At 38.3% G+C, this 25,758-nt stretch overlaps 1 protein-coding gene across 2 annotated transcripts in view; it reads left to right on the forward strand.

The window, feature by feature from the left end:
• SYTL5 (synaptotagmin like 5) overlaps window positions 1–25,758 on the forward strand; it is a 94,532-nt gene that overhangs the window by 50,306 nt on the left and 18,468 nt on the right. Inside the window, exons 4-12 of one of the 2 annotated variants that reach the window (XM_042788990.1) lie at window positions 3,862–3,977; window positions 5,334–5,457; window positions 7,381–7,506; window positions 11,849–12,005; window positions 13,599–13,728; window positions 15,532–15,638; window positions 20,238–20,330; window positions 24,389–24,454; window positions 25,420–25,598. In XM_042788990.1, coding sequence (XP_042644924.1) covers window positions 3,862–3,977; window positions 5,334–5,457; window positions 7,381–7,506; window positions 11,849–12,005; window positions 13,599–13,728; window positions 15,532–15,638; window positions 20,238–20,330; window positions 24,389–24,454; window positions 25,420–25,598 — 1,098 coding nt within the window. The remainder of the gene's footprint in view (window positions 1–3,861; window positions 3,978–5,333; window positions 5,458–7,380; window positions 7,507–11,848; window positions 12,006–13,598; window positions 13,729–15,531; window positions 15,639–20,237; window positions 20,331–24,388; window positions 24,455–25,419; window positions 25,599–25,758) is intronic. The other variant, XM_042788991.1, reaches the window with a different exon arrangement.

A 25,758-nucleotide genomic window follows, 5' to 3' on the forward strand; every position in this document is an offset into this window, starting at 1 on the left:
TTGTATTTTCCCTTTCACTGTGGATAACAGGATTGGCTAGAGGGGTGAAGCACTTGACTAAAACAAGGCAATACTCCATTTACTGTGGTTTGTGCCTCATTTGAGGGAGTTGTCTGTGTTTTACCTCAGACCTGGTTCTCTTTGTGAAGTCAGAGTAGAATGGGTGTGGGACTCCTCAAAGTGGCCCTGCCAAGAAGTTGACACCTTAATTTAAAATGTGAATCTTATTGCTGCTTAAAAATATCAGCCTGAGGAAGAAGATGGGCAATTCAGTTTACCATCATTAGCTGAACTGGCACACAGTTCAGCTCCACTTGGTGTAGTGGCTGTCACACTCCCTTGTCCACTCTGACCTGCAAAAGGGATTGTTTGCACCCTCCTCTTTCTTTGAGTATCCAGTTTGTGTTTGCTAGAGCACACGGTGATGACCCTGAACTTCTTTGGCTAAGCAAGAGTGCACCAGCTGTGTAATTAGAGGCTACTTAATGGCTGCAGATTACAGCCTGCAGAGAGAAATTAGTAAGAGAAGCAGATTTCTTATTTATCTTTTGTCAGAAAATATAGGGATCAACCATTGTTGCCCAAATAGACTAATCTATCTCTTCCCTGCATGGCTGCGAGGAAGATGAGTATGGGGTGGGATGGCAAGAGGAAGAGAAATTCCTCTCCACAGTACTTCTTTCTCACTCCCAGCCTGGTGCCAACCCTTCCCATCTTGCAGACTGCTTTGGTCCCAGAGGGAGGAGTAGGAGAGGTTGTTCAGGTGGCATGGAATGGAGTGGGGACGGAGAGAGGGAGACTGCTGGTGAGCTCTAAGGGTGCAGGTGACTCATACTACAGTGGAGTGGAGGAGAGGAAGACCCTCTCCCAGGGATGGATGCTGGGGGAGGACCTCCTCCCTGAATCCGCAAACAGAACTGCTTCTGATCCTTTCTTGTATAACCCAGAAGCCTTCCATCCTCTTCCTTCCTGGCCTCCTCCCACAGATGCCCTAACTTACCTTTCCCTTGACTGAAGCTCCTTTGATCTTGCCAGACCCCATGACCCTCTTTGAGCCCTTCGTCCTGCTACTGCAGGGTTGAGTCTCCACATCAGATTATAAGACAAGCGGACACACTGATCTCAGCTACCGTTCCACCTAGGCTGATTTCCCCTGGGTATTTGTGATGCAGGAGGCACCAGAGAGGTTTCTTTCCCTCATCACTGTTCACATCTGGGCAGAAAATGTAGGAGATAGCTCTCCAAGGACCCTGTGGAAGAGGGATGCCCCTCCATGAACCACAACAGCCCAGGCAGATGACACAATTAAGGTTGGGTGTGGAAATAATTAGAAGTTTTAGCTTGTAGAAGCCCATAGCTTTGTGTGGGGTGGCCTCCCACACTGCTGAAACCCTGGGCATAGGTCACACCACCTCCTTCAGGTTGTCTTGAACTTGGAGAAGGGTTAAGGTGCTTGTCTGGATGAGGGAGTGGGGAGTGCCCTCTCTGACCTTGATCAAGGTAAGCATTGCTGGTAAAATATTAGGGATGAATAAAATCTCTATCCAAGGGGGAAATGGCACTTGTGTTTTATGGTCAAACATGGGAATAACTGAGGGGAAAAAAAATGAATGAACCATGTAGTTCATATTGCGAATGTGATATGTAATTTATATTGCAATGGAATATGATAGCGTAGTCAAAGGTCTGCAGACTTTATGGTTTGATATAAAGCATTAAACTTGCTGTAAATCTTGGTATAAAAATTACTGCACAGAGAAGTGGGTGCTGAAAATGAATTGTGAAAATACACATTTAGAGAAAAATTGTTTTTCATAATAACCAGACTGCATAGTTTCTAATGCAGTTAATCCTTTCCAGTGTTTGTGTCTAACAAAAACAATTCTAAAATTCTGAGCAGAAACATGGAGATTTTACTTAATGCCTTGTATAATGACTGACTGATTGTGATGATGAAATATAGAGGATTTTGTCGCTAGGAGTCTGCAACAACAAGATAGGGCAATAATCTTCTATTTCTGTGCTTGAGGACATGTGGTTTGGATTTTGATTTTTTTAAATTTTTTTTTAATGACTCATGCAAAGGTGCATTATTCATTAATAGGTTAGGAAGAACTGATGATGTTAGGGTCTTTTAACCAATGGCAGGATTCTATTCTGTAATTTTTAGTATTTTCCCAAGTAAGACTCTTCATTCAGGCATGACTCAAAAGTAATTTAATAGCAAAGATATTGATCAATGCTCTAAATCCATCTGTAGGAATTTTCATGCCCAAGAGACTAGATGATTTATTTTCTGGTACAGGTTTAAAAATAAGTTTTCTTATCAAGCATAAAGTAATCAGGAATACGTCTGGAGCTAAATCAGTTCTTAATGTTGCCTTTTTTTTTTTTTTTTTTAGTTTGCTTGTTTGCTTTTTATTTAAGCATTCATGATTAGTAGCTTTTTGTCATCAAGTGTATGCAGCAAGGCAGTAGAAATAGTGATGCTTTACAATAATGAAACTAATTCAGGAAGCTCACAATCAGCATAAAAATACACCAATGGAAAACAGCAATGCCAATACAGGATTTATTTGTTGCTGGTATTGGTAAGAGAATTTGAAAACAGAAGCAGCAGCATTGTCCAGAACAGTACCAACAACAAAAGTTCATTACTCTGAACCTCTGGCACATAGCTAATTCAAAACAGCACTGTCATGTGAAGAAACTACATATAGTGGCAGCATTTGAAACTTAGAGATGAAAAATGTATGTAGGCTTGCAGTAACCTGTAAATAACCATGCTGGGTCTGTGAACTGCTGACTTGGCTGGCAGGATCTTTGGTGGGTGTTTTTCTCCATCCATTATGTTGTTTCTACATCTGTTATAATTTTAGAGATACTGAAAACTGTGAGGTTGAGTAGTTAACTATCCAAAGGACTAGGGAGATAGTATGTTACATGTTTTCTGCAGAAATCTGGTAAAAGTGATTGAAACACTTTTTTGCCAAGTAAATTTCCATGTACTGAAATTTACTTTTCATTCACAAGACAAGATGATACAAATTTTCTGCTTGTCATGGTTTGAGCTCAGAGGGGAACTGAGCATGACACAGCTACTCACTCCCCCACCCCCACCCCCCCCCCCCCCCCCCAGTGCTAAGAAAAAGAAAATAAGTAAAGGCTTTGGACTCAAGATAGGACAGGGAGGGATGAATCACCCATTATGGTCACGGGCAAAACACAGACTCGCTAGAAGAAGAAAAAAAGAATGTAAATTTATTACAGACATTAATAACAACAACCCTTAACAGACAGAGTAGGACAGTGAGAAGCATTACCACATCTTGAAAACACCTTCCTTCCACCTTTCCCTTCTTCCCGGGCTCAGTTCTGCTCTCCATACCTCTACCTCCTCCCCCCAGCGGCGCAGGGGCAGGGAATGGGGGGGTGCAGTCAGTGCTGCCGCTTCTTCCATCTTTGGAGGGGGGGAACTTCTGGAACTTCTTCCCTCTGCTTCATCATGGAAAGTTCTCCACAAACCTTTCTCCAACTTGAGTCCCTCCCACTCCACCACAGGCAGGTCCAACTTGGAGCCAGGGGAGCTTCAAGAAGCTTCTCGCAGGGGGCCACCGCTGTACCCCCCTCCCCTGCTACCCAAAACCCCCACCACTCACTCAAACCCAGGACACTGCTACATGTCCTACTATCCCAAATTTTGCAATCCATCTCTTTACTCTTTATTTTTAACTGTGTAAGTGTTATCCAGAGTTTGTGAGCATGATGGTTGATTGATGACCTAAGGCTTTAAACAGTAGGTGTGGTTGGTCAAGTTTGTTAATGTGCATGTGTCTGGCTTTTTTTGTTTTCCCCATATAGACAGCTACGGATAGTGACAGGGGAATGGTTTTTTGAAGAAAGAGCAAAGCGCTTCAAACAATCACATCTTCTTGGTACTGATGTTGTCAGACAGTCTATCCTACGCAAATTCCCAGGTAAGGGACCACAAGAGAGAGTTTTGCTTGTACTTAATACATTCAAACCTTGTTTCTAGAGTGTTTGACTTGTATTTTATTCTTCACAGTTGAAGGTGTAAGTATAATCAGTATTTTAATCTTCATTCAGTATTTGGATGTTACTGTACAGTAATTTATGAATGATTAATGTATAGGAAAGGTAAAGTATAGATGAATGAAGAAGTATCTCTGTGGAGATAGAGCTGCTTAAAATCTCACTGTCCAAACAGGTGGACAGTATTATTCAGCTGCAAAACCAGCAGCAGATGCTCTAAAAGTTAATTGGCTGTAGGCAGAGATCTAAATCCAATCTTTTTTCTCTTTTATTTGTGATGGTGATGTGTAAAAAGTATTCAATTTTTCCTTTTCAACTCTGAGTAAGATAGCTAAATGTTAACTCCTGTGCTGTATGTTGGAGCATGAGTTGCGTAAGTTCTCATTTGACTTTCCTTTTGTCCAGACATCTCCAATAAATTGCAGCTGCACTTTTTAGATACAGTAAACAGTCTGGCTGTCTTGACCAAGCACAGCAAGTGTACCAAGACTGTGAGCTGCTGTGGTACCTTGAATGGTACCCCAGGACCACTGGTTTAAGAAACAGGAGTTTTTCCTGCATGGTGATGCTTCTGCCTTCACTTAACTGCCTCACTGCACACAGAAGCTGTTATTTAGGTAGTCTGTTTTCAGATGTAACGTTTATCACTGTCAATAGGAAGGTGATGGGTATGAGTGGTTTGTAGGGAGAGGGACTGGTTTACTGCCATTGGAAAAATGCCTGGTGCAAATATCCTGCTTGGCAAAATGCTGATTTTGCCCGTATCACTGTACTTCAAAAGCTGTCAGACTGGCAAATATCTAACATTCTTTGTGTTTTGATATTATGCAGCCTGGTAAATTGAGTATTTTTTGACTTGTTACTTTATTGCATAGATATATTAAAAAAAATATATTTAAGCCATTCTTCCTACACCTTGTGCCTAGTTGAACAAATGTTTTAATTAGGAAAACACTCTTTTACTTAACACAGAAAATACTGTACATTTCAAAATTATATTTCAGGTCCTTTGGTTATTAAATGTTGTTAATGATAAATTCAGAAGCGTAGTTCAAGACAAGAGTTGTTAATGAGAAACATCTCAAGCTTCTTAAAGTTTTATTTTCTTTTATTAAAAGGAAAAGCCAAAGAACCCCCCAAGTTTTTTTTTGTTATATTTTATCATATGCTTTTATTTCATACTGAAAAATGGAAAAATCTATTTTTGTAGGTTGTCTGACACGTGCTGACTTTTTTATGCAAACATTCACACTTTTTTTTTCTTTCCCCCTCCACTGAAGATACGGTTTCCAGTAAGGATGAAGGAAGAGCCTTTAAAGAAGAGAATGAAGAAAAAAAGCCAGATGTACCTGTTTCTTCCACAAATGGGCATAAATCAATCTTCAGTGGACCTAGAAAGTTAGGGTAAAGCCTTTTCTTTTGGAAGCTGATGAATCGAAATAACAGCTGTATATGGTTGGATGGATATTCTTTTGAGTTTCTGCAGCATTCCACATCAGCCTCAAACTTCCCAGATTTAGAAACTGCCTCTGTTTAAAAGCATACTTATTATAATTAGACTGCTGTTTCCTAGGAAATTCAGCAGTAATTACTCTTCAGCTATAAAGGTAGCAGAAAAAAGGCAATTTTACTCCTGGATTTTTCTTGTTTATACTTGGAATTAACAGTGTCCCTAAAGGCAGGTTTGCTGAAGAAGCAAATGCGAAAAATACTGCATGGAGGGCCTGTTATCTATGTATACTGGTCAGTTCTGCTCACATGTCAAGTTTTCCTTTAGGTTCTAGCTGTAGCAAATGCAGTCTGACAGTCAAGTAGTGCCCCTCTTTTGTGCGTGTGTACAGTGAATCACCAGATATGTTACTGATCATCTTACAGTCTCGGTGTGTGTAACCCCAGTTTGGCTATGCCCTTAGAGGAGCGCTCGCTTGCCCTCAGGGGACATGGACAGAGGCATTGGATATATGGTTGCAATGAGTGGTGTCTGGACATAACTTGAGGCTACTGGGTGAATGGGGAGAAAAATTGGATGAATGTTCATATCAGGTCTGGAGTTCCATGGGCTGGTATTTGGAAAACTTTGTTTCTGTTGGAGGAAAGAACACATTTTATTATGGGTCCTAAATACAGGGTAGACAGGTAGCTTTCTACAGGTTTTTTACTTCTGAGGAGAGCCGAGTATGGAATTATTTGTTCCAGTGACTCCACAAATTAACATGAGTGATTTATCTCTCTAATATTGGGGAAAAGAGCATCAGAATGCCTCTGGCTTTTCAAATTAAGGTAAAGAAAGAACGAGCTTAGGGAATCTGCTATAATAGGACCTAGATGTTGCTCTAAATCATGCTAATTGATAACTATGGTAGGAAGTGCATTAATGTTTGCTTTTCTAATCCTCTTTTCATTTAAATCCTATGTGCAAATCTGTTAGTCATATTCCCCTATGAGAAACAACTATTTTTTTATAATTGTCTGTTGTTTATTTTAGTGCTGTTCAGCCTTTTTCAGTTTGTGGCCTGAAATGTTTTCTGGCAGTGGCATGCCCCATAAAGAAAATTTAATCCTACAAGAATTAGGCTTGCTTTTCCTGGTATATTTTGTGGCCTCTCTTAGAAGCATTTTATTATTCCTCCTCTTCCTTCCTTGCTCCTCCTTCCTCCCTCAGGTTCCACATTCATATATCTCATGAATGGATTTATTTTAGCAAAGCTATTTTGGGTCCGACTCCTACTGACAGTGTCATGGGTTAACTTAACAGTCTATTGCTGTTTGTAAGTCTATGAAGAATACTACTGCTTTTCAAAACTTTATTTAATTTCTGTCTTATTAGGCCACATGTTGCATTGTAAAGGGATGATACCATGTTTTTGGAAAATAGCTTGTTTGGAGCATTAAGACATATAATTGTAGAAATTGCAAAAAAATCTTTAAAAGAAAATACATATAGTGTAATTTGTTAGGGGAAAATACACATACTTAGTAAAAAATACTTGGCTGTGTATAAGCTGTAAAAAAAAAAAAATAAACTAGGAATTTTCACAAAAGGCACTTCTGAGTCAAAGCTTGAAGTGACCATGTTGAGTAGGAGGGATGTTTTAATGCTTTTTGTCTTGAAAAGCAGTTCATAGCAGATATGACGCTTTTTTTTTTTGTTCATATGAATCAGTTTGAATACCAGATTTGGTGCTGTATTGACCCTTATATTCAGAGCTATCCATAGGTCACACAGATGAAACTAATAGAATGCACACATCACAGTATTTCGTCAGGCTGCTGTTTCCTGGGAAAAATCTTACTACTTCTAAATCTTTTGTTTCCTGTTTTCATCAGGAAAGTAATTAGAGCAGTTGCCAAAGGAGAAATTACAAATGCAAAAGATGAAGGTGAAAGGAACACAGGCTCAGAAGCTGAAACCCGAAGTCTGCGCAGTGGCAAGTCAACGCCTTGCTCTGAGAGGTGAGCAACAGAAATCTAGTCCAGCTCATGCCAGGATTCACATAGGGGTGTATGCCAGTCCTCTGTGTTGCACTGTGTCTTTGAATGCTCAACATTAATACTATCTGAGAAGCAGAGCTTATGTTAAAAAAAAAAATTATCCAAAGAAAAGAAGAAAGCCTAAAAATTATCTTCACCCATCTTCCTTTTCTCTCCTTGTGTTCAGCTGGTAATTGTTGTCAGTATGTTGTTTTTTGTTTTCTGGCTTTTTAATTGATGATCTGTGTTCATGTTACAGAAATGAGGCCCTTTTTTCCAAGGCTTTTCTTCGGGAATGACGTGTTAATTGATTGTAAATTATATTTTCTTCTTCAACGTCTCTGTTTGCCCTTCTCTTTCCATGATTATTGTCCCAGTTATTTCTAATAGAATTCCATTTATCATTCTTCTGAGTTTGAGATCTCTGTTATTGCCTCTGATAACATTATAAAATGCCAGATGCAACAGTTCCTCTCATATCCCACCTTCAAAATAAAGCTCAAGTTTTTCTTGTTCAGTTGGATAGTCTATACTGGATGTAGACCCACATTCTTTGCTCAGGTGCACACACCTAGAAATTTTACAATCTGGATTGGAAATTAAGAATAATTTGCTGTAAGATTGAACAGAAAATTCTAGCTCCAGAATGGTGTTCCTGGGAGAGTCCAAATAGGTATACAGGATATCGGGTAAAAGGAACATCATGAAGTTTAATTCACTTACTGATGAGCTGTCTTGTTTAATCAAGAACTTGCTTCCCTTTATCTACAATTCAAAAGCCTAATTGCTGGATGTTCTGCAGCATGCCTAAAGTTGATGGTGGTGATCTTGAAAGTTGAAAATTGGCCTTTTTTCACTACAGCACTTACTAGACAAATCAGCTTTAAAGCTAGTTTTCTTCTTTAATCAACACACGGTCACTAGAGTTTTTTTCACTAAGCTAATTAGGCCTTCTGTATCTAACCAGATTCATACCTGACTTTTATGAGACCAGACATAGTATTTTTGCTGGTTTTATGTATTTGTTTTGATTTTCATTGAATAGAAATGAGTGAGGGGTCTAATAGTCAAAACCTCAGGAATTTGATAGTCTGTGCTGCTTAACACTAAGGTTATGTAATATTAAGTAACTTTCTCTAAGAGTTTACCAGAATAAAGACAAAGGGATGCTTGTGAGATATCTGTGCAGCTGTTTTCATGTGCCAGACTGCAACAAAGTTATCATGCAGTTAACCATAAATTAAGCAAAATAATTTTGTTTGGGGTAGTAGAATTCAGCACCTGATAAGCTCTGTATACAGACTGAGAAGGCTAAATAGAGAGAAGTAGTCTATAAAAGTAGCCTTTATGTTTGATTGCCTTGCTTGACTTCCACATAAAGCAACAATTTCTAGCTTTCTTCCAGAGCCACGGTGGGGGATTCACTAAATTAGGGGTATTGAGTCATTGTGGCAACTTTCTTCTCTACCTGTCTTCTCATCATCACCTGACCAAATCGGTGTCCTGTGTCAAAGTATGTAGTAACCCAGCTGTGTTGCCATGAGATGCTTTAGGTGGGGGGGTTGAATTATTTTACTGTCTATGGAAGATATGGCACTTTCTAAATATTGGTTTGTGAAAGGATTGAGGAGCAGCTTATATTTCTTAGTTAGAGGCATGAACATTCCAGTCTTGTACATGCGTGGTTAAATATTTAATTAGGTGTCTGAGGATTCTTGCTGTATTTCATCTATTGTTAATTTATATAACTGAGTAGTAATTAATAAAAATAATAGCAAAGCTTCCCAGATTATCCTCCATAACTGTTTTGAGTTTCAAATTAAAATAATATAACAACATCCTATGACACTGTAGCTGTCCTAGATTTTTCTGCATATTGCCTTCATCTTTTTAGTTGTGTTGTCAGAGTGGTAGTATTTCACCTACCAGCAGGGAAGCCAAGAGAGAATTTTTATTATTTCTAAACATTTCTGTTTAAGAGAAAGTGTACCGGACTGGGAACAGGGACTCCCAGGCCATGAGTTCATCTCTTCAGCTGGCTTATTTCTACTCCAGCAAAAATGTTTACTGATTTTGCAGCTGAATGAACTGGGAGGCTGCATCAGGATACTTCTAGGAAAAATAGTATAGGAATTTCAGGCTCATCTATGCAGGCACACTACCCTGTCATACTGAGGTCTTGTCTACCACATGGAAATGCCTGGCATAGTCACCTTATAACTACATTTTTCTTTTGTTGTCTAATTTATATGTATAAAATGTGTTCAATGTCTCTCTAATAGCAGACTGAAATAAGGTCTGTGTAAGCACGTTTGATTGTGCAAGTGCTCAGCCTATGATTCCTGCAGAACTTGTAATACTGTTTTATTACTTATTTTTTTTTACTATTACTTCTGAACAGTTCTCTTGATTTGCATTAGTTTACACAGTGAAGCAAAAAAAATCTGTAACAATAATTTTTGTGATACAAAGTTACAACAATCCATCAAAAGTGACGTGACATTCAATAAAACTCAGGTTTTCAATGTTTTGGCTAGTTTCCATACACTAGCAGGTTTGGAAATTAAGGTGTGTGCATCTAACTGCAGCAGCTTTGGTAAAATACTGATGACAGCCAGTAACCTTGATTTTTCTGACTTTGCAGCATCAAAGATGCATCTTTATGTAAAAAGCTAGGACTAAAGTTCAACCAAAGCACATTTGGTAGGATTTGTTGATCACTAGCTCATCAAATTAGAAAGTAGCAGTGCATGTATGTGAAGTGCACATACAAAAGAGCATGTTTATTATGCATTCTCCACTGTTGTCAATATATGGAATTGGATAGTACTTGTTAAAAAGGTTACCATATGCTCACTAAAAGACAAAAACATGGTTCCCCAATATTTGTGGACAGTCCTGGTTTTCCTTTGTACTCCTTGTTTTCAGTAACTCCATGGATGTGGATTCAGAGGCTGTGCTCACTGCTTAATGTAGTGGTGAGACAGGAGCTTTTGTGTTCCAGAGTACTTTTTCTCAGTTCAACAGTAGTTCTAATAAAAATTTCCATTGTAGTAGAGAAAATTTTTATGGCAGTTACTCTAAACATGATATGACAGCCTAAACCAAGTGAAGATGAAATTCAGCTGTTGCCCAGCACAATGAAGAAGCCTGCAAATCTGAAACACATTAAGCAAGTCTCTTTTGGCTGAAAATACACTGGAAGTTCCAAAAATTTTCTCCATCAAATTTGCACTACTGTTTATCTCTGACACTAGTATTTTCCATATGAAAAGGGTGTAATTCCTTCATCATTTCCTCTTTACCACTATTTTTTTTTTTTATTTAAATAGTAAGTATGAATGTATGCAGAACTATTACTATCCTGCAAGACTTCTTGAGATTTCTCTGAATTGCGAAGAAAAATGCAAAAGTTTGAACTGGTGTTTGTGTAGAAAGAAGAGTAGATCAGCTAAGAACTTGTATTTTTACTGTAAATAAAATTTCAAATGAAAATAAAACTTTAATTGGAAATGCATTGAAATACATTTTAAAATAATTTTAATTGTTTCGAAAGGTCAGAAAAGTGCAACAATTTATCCTCTCCAACCCTCAATGCTCACATGGACTAATCAGTATTTTCTAATAGAAAGTATCCCATGGGAAAATTTCTGCCTGTTGTGGTATTAGACAGCAATTGGGTTCTGCTATGCTGATCACAGATGGTTTTTTGTCACAAGAAACCTGGCAGAAAGACTTGTCCAACTTTCCTTCCTTTCTGAGCTTTTTGAAAGAATTGACCAGTTTGGGTCAAGAGTCATTATTGCAATATCGATAGAACAGTGAACAAGTTGTTGTGAGAGGATGGAGAGCAGGATAGCCAAAAGTTTTAGACTTTCCGGAGATAGTGCTGGCATTAACATTGGCTGCAGAAGTGGCCAGAACTGTCATGTCGTTGGAGTTTTCCTTTAAACCAAGGAGTAGCCTGCTAGGAAGTGTTACACGAGTCGTTGCATCTGCTGTTGAGATGCGAATGAGTGCAATGTGGACATGGATGGGTGCAGCTTCTGTGGCCTGGACAAGAGCTCTTGGACATTCAGGACTATTCGCGGTTCTGGGAGAAGTGCTGAAAACACCTGTATTACTTGGATGTATAAAGTAATTGTAATTCACCTTTGCCTGTGTTTTTTCTCTCCAGGTGACCATTTCCCTGCAGTGAGCGGATCACAGTTCATCCAGGCCAACGTTACTCTAGTAAACTGTTACCAGTGCAGTGGTTTGCTAAATGGGCTGCCTTGGTCTGCTCAGAGCAAGTAATGCTTTAATACTCTTCTCTCCATCCCAGAGGGAGCACTCTTTCGCTGAACAGCAGTGATGCAGAGGCCGCTGCAGGCCATCTGAAAGGGGCCACGGGTCCTGTGAGCCGAGGCAATGTTTCCATACCTTCCCTCCCGCGGTCTCCGGCGCTCAGCGTGCGCAGCATGACTGCCGATTACAGCAGGGTGAGCACAGTGACGGAGAGCTGACACCAAACACGATGACTTGGCTGGTATCTGCCCTGTTTGATCAATTTGTAGCCCAGAAAGGACAAGCCGGACAGAGAAGATTTTGTTTCTTCCTTAATTCAGCTGGGACCAGTGAAGACGTTTACTAGAACAGAATTTGTCATGCCCTATCAGCGATGTGGGGTTTGGTTTGGCAGACATTTTTCTTTTGTCTAAAAACTGCTGATAATGCCCAGCATTACATAATGAGTTACAGATTCTGAACTGTGAAGCACAAGGGATGGTAGTAAGCATTTTTGGCACTTCAGGGCCTTGAGTAAGTGTTGTGAACGAAGGATGTGATTCAAGCATGCAGGGTCCTGCATGATCCCACTGACTTCTGACGGAAACTTTGCAAGCTCAGCACTTGCAGAAATTCAGGTCATACTGATTTTAGGTTTTTCTGGATTTGGACACTAAGCTCTGCATAAATTATGGCATAACACAAAATGGATGCTAGATGCTATATCAAAATGAAAGATGAGATTCTTCTTGCCTGCTGTTAGGCCTCTTGGGATGTAGGCAGCCACATCTGAGCTGGCCTTGACTGTTTTGTAATAAGCACAAGGTTGTGGTTTATCTAGCCACAAGCAGACACGCTTTGTTCCCAGACAGCCTGCCTGTTTGTCAAGCATCTCCTCCTGGCTGTGCACCGAGAAGCCCATCCTGAATTCGTTTCAGTCACTCCTCTTAAGAAATCAGAATTGTGCTAGCAGGTTATTCTAAGTTGCCATGACTTAAGTGTACAAAGAAACCAAAATTTATTGTCAGAAGTATTGCTTTTTGCCATTAATGTTTGGAAAAAAGTAGATGAGCATTTTTGATCAGAACCCTATTGAATGTGTCATTTTTTTTTTCTAACTTCCAAATACTTGGTCTAATATATTGTCTTTCCTAATAAAAAATGAGTTAGTATATATGAAGAGCAGTCTCAGGAGTTGTAAATAAATTAATAGTTGTTTTATTTATATTGTTGTTGACACACAGACTGACTTGATTTCAGGTTCATTAGATTTGTTTGAAAAAGGCCAATCCATTTAATTTAGGTGGAGTTATGTTGTTAGCTATTCTTTTACAGGAAGGCAAAAAGTCGTAATGATATCAAGCATATTGGCTTTATTTAAGGGGTTATACTGTCATAATTTAATTAGTTCAAGTCTGTTTGGTTTTGCTCTGACTGAAATAATTATGCTGATATAAAAACAGTAGGTTTTATCTTTCTTTTTATTTTTTTTTTTCAATTTCCAAGCTAAGTGGACTTTTAATAGATTTGAGTGTTTCACTTCCCTACTGTCATTCCTGATGCATTGCTCTGATTCTTCAGTTGCAAACTCAGAATGTATGCATGAATCACATTTTTGTGCAGATTTTATGCATGATCTGTGCTAAGCAAAGCAGATTAAATTGTAATCTAAATATATTCAGTAATAGACTGGATGCTAAAGTAGCTTTGGAGTTCTGGGAGCTAACAGAAATGACGATTTTGTAGACTGCTAGTGAATTAAGCTCACTTTTTGTATTTATGAGATGTGCATTTTTCTTATTCGGCAGGTCACTGGCTTAGAAAATAGCATGATTATTCCAGCAAGTGAAAGTGTACCTGAAGATTTAATAAAGAAGCACTCTAGGAAAGCATCTGGAACACCTTCTATTGCGGTTTCTAGGGTATCTTTGTCATCAGGCAAGTATTAAGTCATCCTTCTTTCTGCCAGCCTTTATTATCAGAGGATTATTCCTATTCTTGTGACTATGCTCCTTTTGTATTTAAAGTACATTGAAAGATCAGATATAAGTTTCATAAATGTGTTCATATTTATTCTGAAAATTCTTCCCTTTTACTAACCAAGTTTATACCATTTCACAAGTTTTTCATTTGAAAAAATGGTAATCCTAACCCCAGTAATGTTGGCACAATGATAGTATTAGGTAAATCACATGCTCTTAGAGTTGTAACAAGATTTCATTCCTAATTGCACATTGTTAAACCATTCTCTGTGTGGTCAATAAAATACTACCTATCTGCAATCTGTTTAAAATACTATTGTGCTGCTGCCATTACATTTCACACCCACTTTGCCCAGAAGAAAATTTGGGAAACAATGAGCTGTCAGAACAAGTCCCTTACAGACTTCATGTCACTTCATTTTCATACATGATGCACTGAACCAGTCGATTCTTCTGCAATTTACCTCATTTCACTGGGGGCTGTTAGGTAAATGAAGCTTGCACAGGAAGGTGCTGTCAGAGCCCCTCTGCAAGAGTGGGTGGAGATCCTCCTTCTCCTGTCTGAAACAGGAGGCAGGAGCACCCTGCACACTCCTGCTTCTCCCAGGTACTCGGTCAGCTTCTTACAGGGCTAACAGAGCACGCTCAGATTTACAGGTTTCTCTCTGAAATGCAGCAGGGCTTCGCTTTTATTTCAGCTGAATTTAGCCCAAAGCAGAAACTTAGTGGTGTATCCCACAGAGCTAGTCAAAGGAGATATAACATTCTTCACCTTAAGTTTTTCCAACTTGAAAGCATCAGAGTTTCTTTGAGAATATTGCACAATGTGACTCCAGGCAGAGGTGATACAGACTGCTGCTACTTGATGAAGTGAAAATTCTCCTGTTTCTGCTACCTTATAAAATAAAGGTTTTCCTAGTGGAAAAGAACTGGCCTCATGTTACCAAAGCAGCTGGATACAGAGCAAAATTGCAGGCAACCTGGGAATGGGCCTCAGACTCTTCATTGTCTCCTTGTTGGAGGATCATAAAGTACATTAAGCTCAGGAGAGTGACCTTTCCTGTCACATCATCTATAGCCCAGGTAGAAACTTTCCAGGTTCCTACCTGCAGGATTCTTAAAGTATTGTTCCTCTTCTTTTGTTCTCAACTTATTGAACAGTCACACAAAAGATTGATATGGGGAGGACTAAGAAAATCTCCAAGACATCTAATATGCCTATAGAGTGGATGAGAGACCTGTAGGACTGAAAAACTTGTGCAGGTCTCAAGACTTGTTTGCTTCCTCCTCCTTTCTGTACAGGGAACACCAGTAAAGACAGGAGTACTTCCTATGTCCATCTATATCCCCAGCTGCTTAGTTCTGAAGCAGATGATGGAGAAAGTTTAGTGGTGTTGGAACATGTGATAATCACTGTGAACACTTGGACCACAAGTTTTGCAATATTCTAGGCTGATAGGCCTACCAGAGAAAGTCAAAAGCTTGATCTATAGTATCTTCCACAGGAGACAATTACAGCAAATAAATAAGGCAAAGGAAAAAAGTATTGGCCAGAAGGCTGAACAGCATCAGAAAGCATATTTTTCCATTTATCATATTGACATTCAGTTGTCATAGAGTTTGTGACAGAATCAGAAAATATTGTTTTGAGGCTTTTTTTTCCTGAAAAACAGCGGGGTGTGAGACAACAGTTATTAAACTGTGGAAGATGAAACTGAATATTTTTGTAGCAAACATTTTAATTGTTTTTATTTTCCAGATCGTAGCCGATCTGAGATAGATTTGAGTGAATCTTTCTCTGAAGGAAATGAGGATACTTTGAGTATAAGAAGCAAATCTGTTCCTAGTGCCTTAGATCAGGAACTGGTGAGTTATAAATATGTAAATATTTATCTGGCGGAAATCCCATTTGTTCAGTCTTGTGAAATCAGCACTGTATGTATAGCTATGTAAAATATTAGTAATGCAGAGCATTATTTCAGGGATAATTAATGTCTTTTAAACACCTTCATTTTCTGAGTATGTTGGCTGTAGAATGATTCCAATGAATAGTCATAGTTACAGTTTGTTATTGACTTGCTGTTTTTTGAGTTTGCAGGTGAAAAAAATCTGGCCTGAAAATTAAATTCAAGCACTATATTACACATGCTCCAAAGTTCTCTTAATTCATACTTTCTTAGATTTTAATTTTGATTCTGAGAAATACTATACTTTTAAAGGCTTTAATGTTTGTCTTGTTTTGATTTTCCCCTTAAATATACTTTTATCAAACGAAGCCCCAGCTTTCTGTTCTGTCACTTTTGCTTGCCTCTTCTTCATGTTGACTGTTTTGTCCTGTACATCTCCATGCCTTTTTCTATGTATTCTATGGGCTTCTTTTCCTGAAGTGTTGCACAGCTTCCCTCTCCTCTTACGCACATATCCAAGATACACAAGTTGCAGATGTGCATCAATACTATAAAAGAATTTCCAAGCTTGTTAAATATACCTGAGGGGAAAAAAAAGAGTTATTTAAATAGTTCTTCATCTAATCATAGTTTGTTCAGAAAGTTTCCAAATGTGTACTTGTAGCTTAAAAAACCCCATGACTCTCTCTGTTATGGTTTATGCATTTTGTCTATTGTCATAGTCCTTCCCTACCATCCGCTCTTTCCAGAAGAACATTGGCCAGGGGAGGTCTCTCCCCTTCTTGTAGCATTTGATACTTATGTCTTGGTGGGAAACAACATGTTGAGATTCCCATCTGTTTCTTGGATTATAAGCACTCAGTGAATTTGCCTGCAGCATTGCTTTGTTTGAGGTAATCTTTAAGGAAATAAAAAAAGCCTCTCTTGTGTGTCAGACTTCTGTGGAAGAAAAACTTCAAAAATAAGTGGATTTTTTTTTAATGTAGTAAAGAAAAAGGATGTGTTCTTGATGAAGAAGCTGGAAAATATTGCAGAATAAAAGCATAAAATAAGAAAATACAAACTTTAAATATTTTTATAACAGTTTTCTGCTCTAATTGCACAGGGTGCAGTAGTTATTACTTAGGGATTTCTCTGAGGCAGGTGCCAGAGATGCCAAGTCCACAGTGGTTTTCTATTTGATTTTTTTTGTCTTCCTCTTATTCAGAGGTGTTTGTTGTTTGTTTTTTTTTTTTTTTTTTTTTTGTTTTGTTTTGTTTTGTTTTTTTTTTCCTCTTTTTCTTTCTTGCTGACTCTGAATTAAATTTCAGATTGCATCTCAGCAACTTTCTAGCTTCTTTGCTGACACAGGAGACCTCTCTTGTAGCATAACCTTGACTTAGTTGCTCCAGGGTCTGTGAGAGTGCTAATTCCCCTTTAAACTTCACTCATAACAGGATGCAGAGATCTCTGATGCTACCCAGTGTTCTTGCTTGCTTTGTCTTATGAAATCAATTGATTGCATTCAACAGTTTTAGTATTACCGTATTTTTTTAGGGTAGTTTGACTCACAGGAGTCCGTCAGAGTTTTTCCCTATATTCATTATGGGTGCAGTGTTTTGAGATGAAAAGTTGTGTTCTTCCTGAAGTTTAGTTTATTTGGTGCTCAGTATAAGAGGCAAAAAGAAAGGTATCTGATGAAGATAACAGCTTCTGCAGCCTGAGTAAAGTTATAGTTCCTTTTCTCCCTGCAGGCTGGTAAAGGTAGCTCAAGTCCTTCAGTCTCTTTCCTGGGTGATGGGAGCTGACAGCAGTGGTGTGGGAGATGCCACGTGTCAATAAGATATGCAAACTGCTGGAATTTATTGGCTGAAAGGGTGGGAAGAGGCTTTTAGCTGCTTTGCTCCCAGCTTTATCAGGAAAACACATCCAGAGAGATCAGCTATAAAATTGAATGGGTATTTTGCTCCTCTAACTTAACATTGCACTTGATAGTGAAAAGGGACAACCCCCAGAAACCCACATACTGTAGTACATATTTATCAAGGAGTATGGGAAACCAGTTTAAATGTAGGGTTGTGTTCAAGTGTGAGCACCTTATCTAGAGGTGTATGTTGAATTCCTGACCAAGTAGTGTTCATTACATGCTCAGCTGCTTGATTAGAACTTAACTGGATAACGTGCATTTTATAACCCCCACTGGAGACCATGAGATTAATATCCTACTAGCTCTAACTTTAATAAGCTAATAACGCTAACCAATTATATACTTGCAGTTCTGTAACACCTCCTGAGAAGTATAATCATTGAGGTGCAAAATGAATTAAGAGCATAGGTTAAATGTTAACCGTGTTTTTTTAGTTTTAGATTTCTGCTTGCAGACAAAAATTGGTAGTCAGCTAGCTGTCATTAGGACCCTTTGTGAAGCTGGTATCTACACTTGAGCATCCAGACATGAAACACCTCAGTCTGAAGATGTTGCCTTTTTTGTCCTGTATTTAATTATTCAGGAATAAAAATGTAACACTGTTTATTTTAAAGTCTACAGGTATGTATACAGCAGTGTAAAGGAAAGTGTTTTGCATGTGTTACCAGACTTCCTTCTTCCTGTTGTATGGGCAAGAAGGAAAGTTATGTATTCTTGTGCCAAATTTTAAACTTGAGTATGTCACCTGAACTCTGAAGTCAGTGTGGAGAGTAGAACTGAAGGGTGGGGGGGTTTTTTGTTTTTATTTTAGTTTTTTGGTTTTTACTTTTAAAGGATTCAGTGCTCTATCTGTCTCCCTGAAAGTAGTTTACTCTGTTGTGCCTAGGTCTCCATGTATTTTTTCCTTAGAGTATAAAATATCTATGACTTTTTTTCTGTGGGGTGGTAACAGTGGCCTGAATAGATTGGAAAAAGAGACCAGCAGAGGAAGCTCATTGTAAGAGCATGAAGCTGAGAATAATGCTTGCTTCAATATGTAAATTTTGGACCCAAATAGAGTGATGGTTTGTCCTTGTTTCCGTCGGCTCAATATTAAATATGCAGTTACAGTTGGAAAGTAGTAATAGAAAATTTTGCATCACTTTCAGCTGTTTTTATTTCAGTTCAGTCACAAGGAGCAAAGAAGAGATGTAACAGTTTTATACCTACTAACAACAAACTCTCTGCAGATCTTTACATAAACTGTGACAGTTCAGCTCTCCAGCAGCATTTCTTCTCTGCTCTGTTTTTCCTGATTAGCACAGAAGTCTTTGAGACTCCTGAGTTTGAATACAATACTTATCTTCTTAGTTTAAGAGAGGGAGAGCAACTGAGCAATAGAGAGGTTGGTCACCACGTGGGATTTGTATAGATGCAAAGCAGATACAAGGAAGTTGAACATTTGACTGCCATTAAAACTAAAAGCAGTCTTTCAAAATACCTGCATAAGGCTTAAGGAAACACTTGCAATTTTCAAGCTACACTTAATAGGATGATAGCTGTCTGTTGCAGTTTTGTTCTGTAACTTTAAGTAAAGGTTGAGAGTCCTATTACAATCACCAATCAGATTTTAAGTTTCTTTTTTGATTTTGCTTTATTGCTGTGCTTAAAAATTGGAAACTAAGGATGTTACAATTCGGTCTTGCTTATTAAAACTCAAGGATATATATGACGCTATGTAATTACTGATTTTTTTCCTCTATTTTTAAAATTATTAAAATCATTAAAATTATACGGAAGTTTAATTATTTTTAAAACATGCACATCAACTGTTTTTTTTTTTGCTTACCTCTCAAATATATTCATTGTGTATGAGGACAGGACAGATTTCTTCCCATGTGGTTTGACAATAACCTAGGCTTTCAGCACTGCCTGTTAGAAAGTGGGTCTGTGTTAATGATCCTACTCACAAAATTGTCACCTGTCACCAAAGACAGCATGAAAGGGTGCAAGTGTAATGCAAATTCTGTGCTTGTCCATGTGTGTGTGACTGATACAAATGTGGATAATAATTGGAAAACTGGATTGCTGGATTGTAAAAAATGTGTCCTGTAAAAATATGGAACCTGGACTGTAACCAAGAAATCAATCATCTAATGGCTTCTGGCCACAAATGTCTTCAGGTAAACCAGCATCAACGATCCCCTGGCATTGGACCTTAAGTCACTCATTTCTTTTGTTAAGATGTGATAAATTCTTACCACATCCCTCTAAGATTTCCAAACCTGAATTCTTGAATGCAAATAGTAGTAAGCAGAGTAGGGTAATTCACATGGGATTGTCAGTAGGCATTGAAGTGGAATTTGTTTATGTGCACAGTTGTTGGCCATGCAAAGGTATTTGCCTACAGAATAAGATATGAAGTATGTGTGTCAAGTATTACAGTTCTTAAGAAGTTGAACCCTAAAACTGTAACAGTGTCTTTTCCCCTCATGCTGTGTGCCTGTGCAAAGATGTGGAAAATGTAAATCAAAATTTCTCTAGAGGTTAGAATTTTGAATGCATTCTGCACCATGTTCCTAAAGTGGAAAATATGTGAAACAAAACTAAATGACAGAGGCTGACCAAAACCAGAGCAGAACATGATGACTAAAATTCCTGTTTGTCATTTAGGATTATATGGATGAAACAGAAGAAGATATTGATGACGTAGTGGCCTCTCGTTATTCAAGGCAACGTGGACATTTGACAAGTGGATTATTAACAGTAAGATACTGAGTAGAAGACACATGTTTTTTCCTTCCAGAAAAGACTGTTGTTCCTCCAAAGAGTTTAACTTCATACCACTTAGCAGCAGATCATCTTTCATCCTGCCCTTGAGAAACATCCTTTAACACTTAGATAGTTTTGCTGTTGTATTTGTAATGCTGTTCAAAGTTAAAATGCTGTTTTCTGTAGCTCATGGAAAGAGAAAACCATTTTGCATACTCATCAGCAGAGTTCTTTACATGATCAGGTTACTACCAAGCTGGCATGTGGAGAAGGTAAACCATAGGTGTTTGCAGTACATGATTGCTCAGCTTTTCAGAGGAGCACTTAATCTTAATTTACTTGAAATGAAGAGAACAAGGCTGTGGCGGGATCTTCCAAACCATTTTCTTCTCAAACCATTTTCTGATTGCTGAGGTTCTTGGGACACAAACACTCATCTGTGTGTTTGTATACATACCATTTCTGTGGCAACATTGTCCACCCTCCAACACAGCTTTCCCCATTCTTCATGACATGATTGCTATGCCACTCACATCTGAAAAGTATTTCTCTTTACAGTGAAGAGGGAGATACTTGGGGATTTGGGTTGGTAACTACTTTTCTACCTTCTGCAATAGTTGTACTATTTTTCTGTTTTATCCTTTTGTTTCTTGTCATACCCACAAACTATATACCGTAAATCTGATGTCTGAGTCCTGTGGTTGTCTAACTGTTGCAACTTAACGTTTGTTTTAAATGGACAGCTGCATTTTAAATGGACAGCAGGTTGTAAAAAGTGCTTGAGATACAACAAAACTGGTATAACAAGCCTTATGCTGTCATTATGCAGTCTGTTATTCACTGGGAAAGAAAATGGATGATAAAAGTAGCTTTTAACATGTCTAGTTTATGACTACTTCCTGTGTACCCCATTTTTGGTATCTGACACTTAGGATGTGGGCAGCTGGATAGCATCTTCAGAAAAGTTGCAGAACCCTCTCTGGTCGTTCTTCTTCATGACTTTTGCCTAAGAATAGCTCTGGTCAGCATATACAGTATAGAAAACTGCACAAATGCCAGGTGAAGGATGAGAGAGTTGAAGCAGATGGAAAGATAAGTCTGTGTGCTAGAAGGGAAGAGAAAATTTGATCTGTGACAGCAAGCAATGAACTGTCCTTTCTAGACTGCATCCCCATTATTCCGCACGCAAGCAGGGACCAGGGAATGCCCGCTGAAGTTCATGATCTCAAAAAGATGGACTTGACTGAATCCAAGTTTGGCTTACCTGCAGAGATGAAAGGTCTGAGAAAATTTCCATCACAGAGCATTTTTGGTATCTTAGATCTGGCCATGTGCAGACCCTTTCCCCTTTTGATTTGTGTCGTTCACAGAAACAGGCACAACAGAGACCTGTGGAACTTCACACCAAATCAGACTTGAGCAAATATAGGCTGTTGACACTGGTCTAATTAGACCCACTTGCCTGAGGTTGACTATGACTCATTGTCTCCAATGCTTGCTGATCCCATGGATTTTATAGACAGAATTATTTTTATTTCCTCTTAATATTGATATGAGGGTTGCAAGTGCTTAAGTGCTTTCTCTGTTTCGGCCACTAATTGAGGAACTGCATTTAGAGAGCTTTCCCTCTGTGTGCTGCAGGCAGCATTCTGTCTCTGTATTGGGTTTTGTCCTTTGCTATAGATTTCCCTTTGACCTTTTTCTTAAGCAGAGCACAGCTTTTCCAGTTCTGTAGGTTTGAGGTAATCTCACATTTCAGTGCTCTCATTTCTCTGTATTCACCATAACGTGATTTTTTAATGTCACTGCATGCTATGTTACTGGTGAAGTTGTGAATGGCAAACTACTTCTCCCTGCAAGAGCAGGTCAATTTTTTACAGGTTCTTTTTTTTTTTTTTATTCCCCTGAGAGTGTGTTACTAACATTGCCCATCTCTCTTATTTTTGCCTTTACTCTGCTTTTTATAAGCCTTTGAGCCTTCTGCACTGTATGGATTTTTTTCACGTACTTACCTGTCAAATGACTGTGTACTGTTAAGTCATGCTGAAATAATGTTATTAATGAACAGTAGACTCTAACTGCATGGGTTTTCTTTGTTTTTTCTTTTTTTTTTTTTTTTTTTTTTTGAATATGAGAGCTTAAAGTACAGTATGGGTACTCTGACAATTAGTATTTGAGGTGAAGGAAGAAGTATCTCAAAGGGTAAATATATTTGAAATCTAACTGTAACATGAGTGAGCAAAAATGGAAATGGCAAGTGGCGTTGAACAAGAATCTCAGCATTAGGATATTTTGCTTCATATTTTCCCAAAGCTAACACATGAATTGTGTATTTAGATTTCCCTGCATCCTTCACCGATTCCTCTACTTAAACATATGAACGTATTAATGTGTTGTTGTCAAGACCCATCACATCAGTAAGACTGAATTTTTCCAGTGCCTTACTGCAGCTATAAGGTGCAAACAAATATAGTTCTTAGTGAAGTACTAAAATGAGGCTCCGCATCCTCCATATGTGGTAGCTGTTTACTGCTTATGAAACCAGAAAATTAGTAGATTTCTTAAGGACATTACATTTAGCATATGTAGTGTCCAATGTAAATGCCACAGAACAGAGTCTGTGGGGGAAAAAAGTCAAGTATATCAAATACTTCTACTAAATTTGTGTTATTTTGTTTGTGGTTTGTAAGCAATTCAGAAATCGTGTTTGTATAAATTCTAGGGTCAGAGGTCATCTATTTATTTAGGACTTTCTGTGGGGTTTTTTTCCCAATCATTTATCCCTCACTGCCCACTTACCTAAATATCAAGAAAAAGAATATTTGGATTCAGTAAAGAACAACTCATCTAACTCCTTGTGTTGGTATAACCTTGTTCATTTTCTTAAGTGGGCACACAAATTGTTACTTTCCTGTTACAAGGGTAGTTTAGGCATTTTGTAGCAGATACTGGGACTGCTAAGTTCACTAACAGTGGCCAAGGATACCCGTTTTCATGTATGCTAGAGGTGGGTGGAAATGCATAAATGATAAAGGCTGGAATTTAAGCTTGAGGTATGTTAGGAATAGAAGGAAATATGACATGTTTGGCAGTGTTTGTTGCTAATTCTCCAGCAATTTTCACCAGTCCTCTTCATGGAATTTCAGCCAATTGTACAAAGGAATAAAAGGACAAGCATTTTTCTTTTTTAAAAATGAAGGATAAAGGTGGCAGTGGAAATACAAAACCCCACCCACAATTTATTATTCCTACATGATGTATATAATTAACGTTATGGATAATGATTGCTTGTTCACGTTTTTCATCTGTTGTTGTTTACCACATTGACACAGGCCTACTTATTCCTTCAGCTTTCTTTGCTGCAGGGCCCTTAGGCAGGGTGCTCAGAGACTTGAGTTTTGCCATAGATCAATTCTTTCTGTGTTGTTCTTAGCCTTGACTGCAGCTGATAAGGAGGGAGGTAGATCAAGATGTAGTTTCCCTTGGGCTCGTTGGTGAGATTTCCAGATACTGCTCTAGCAAGCAGAGAGGGGGAATGTTTCCCTCAAAATTCTGTTACTGTTGTTTTTTTTTTTCCCCAAAATGTGTAAACAGTTGTGTGCATTGTTATCTATTCTTACAAACTCCACAGAGAAACTGAGATTTCTTGCAAAGGCACCAGTCCTACAAATACATAAATGCTTAGCTTTTGACTAGCTTAAGTGAGAATTGACTTTATGCAGGCGTAAATGAGGACAAATCCAAATACAATCCAATCTAAATCTTCTGAGTTGGCTGTTCTAAAGTGTAATATGTCTGTTTTGATACAGCAGATACTTAATTTCTATTACATTACCTTGAACCATGTGTCCTTCAATGCCTGAAGTATATGGAAAACACTTGTCTTTTCTCTGATTTGGTGATACCTTTTCCTTTCTTGCTTGCTATGGCTTTGCAATATAAACTTCCTTTACCTGTCTATATAGGTAAAGACTTATCACTGCACTTATTCTTTCTTATTGCAGTTACCTAATGCTCTTTTCTTTTAACCTTTTACACTTCCTTCTTTAAAGAACTCCCCAGAAGGCTCTGACAGAAAATGGACGTATTTAAATGTGCCTGAAACAGACGGTGATACTGTGAGTTCTCTTGAATCCTCTGCTTAGATTGCTTTTAAGGTTCCTCTCTCTTTTCTTCCTTTGTGTTGAAGACTATACATGTGTGTCTTGTGAGGTTCCTATGTGTTAGGATTTAGATGGTTATATATGTTTTCAAGCTATCTTGCTCAAGGACTCAAAAAAAAAATGTGCACCAGATTTCTTGAATGCCTTTGGTTCTGACAGTGTGCATATTACTCTGGTTTTCTTTAAAAATTTTTATTTCTTTCCTAATTGTAATCTTCTGGAAGAGGAAATCCTCACAGCAATACTCTGTATGGTATGAGTGAAAAAAAGATATTGGGAAGTGATATATTGCACTGAAGTAAATTTTGTGGGATTTTTGCAAAACTTTTTTGGCTTTAGGAAAATGGCTGAAATGTAGGGTATGGAGTTTTGCTTATTCTCTTATAATTACTAGTGAGAGGTGGCCGTTGCTTTAAACAAACATGTTTTTATACCATCTCCATTATGGGAAGCACCTTTATAACTTATTCTAATGGTTCTGTCAGCAGTTGTCTTATGAGACTCAGTAAAAATTAGGTGGACAGCTGAGTCAGAAAGATGGGTTGTTTTTTTTTTTTTTTTTTTTCCTTTTTTCTGCTTGGAACTTACCTGAGCTTACAATTTATGTAGCCTGTCTGCTCTTCAGTTCATGCATGAATTAAATAGTGGTAATTTAGATTTAGTCATGTTTATAAATAGGCTTGAGTACTGCATGGAAAAACATCAACTGTCTAGATGTTGAAGCTATTATTAATTATAGTTTTTACTCCCTTTTACATCAAAGAGAAGCACGTGGTATTTCTGTTCTATGATATATCTGTTTTCATAGCAAGTCCTAACAAGTGTGACAATATTACAAGGCTGTGACTGTATGAAAAAAGCAGATTCATGGAAATAAGTAATTTATTAAGCCTCTGAGTCCTTTTTCTCTCCCCCTCTAGACTAGCATTAACAGCATGCTGAGTGTATATAGTGAAACTGGTGACTATGGCAACGTGAAGGTCAGCGGCGAAATCCTTCTGAACATCAACTACAGCTACAAAACAGGTGCTCTCAACATCCTGATAAAAAGTTGCAGAAACCTGGCTGTTGCAGATGAGAAGAAACAAAGGACTGATCCGTAAGCACAGAGAAGAATTTCCTTTTATGCTCTCCTAGAGGTGTCCTCCACCACGTCACATGCAGTGATGTAGCTCGGGGTTGTGATATGAGCCTGAGAACTCATAGGATCCCGCTGGTACAAGCCAGTGTTTTGATGATGGTTGGTTTTGGATTCCCTG

The sequence above is a fragment of the Tyto alba genome, unplaced genomic scaffold (genome assembly GCF_018691265.1).
Source record: "Tyto alba isolate M040663 unplaced genomic scaffold, T.alba_DEE_v4.0 Super-Scaffold_14, whole genome shotgun sequence".
NCBI lineage: Eukaryota > Metazoa > Chordata > Aves > Strigiformes > Tytonidae > Tyto > Tyto alba.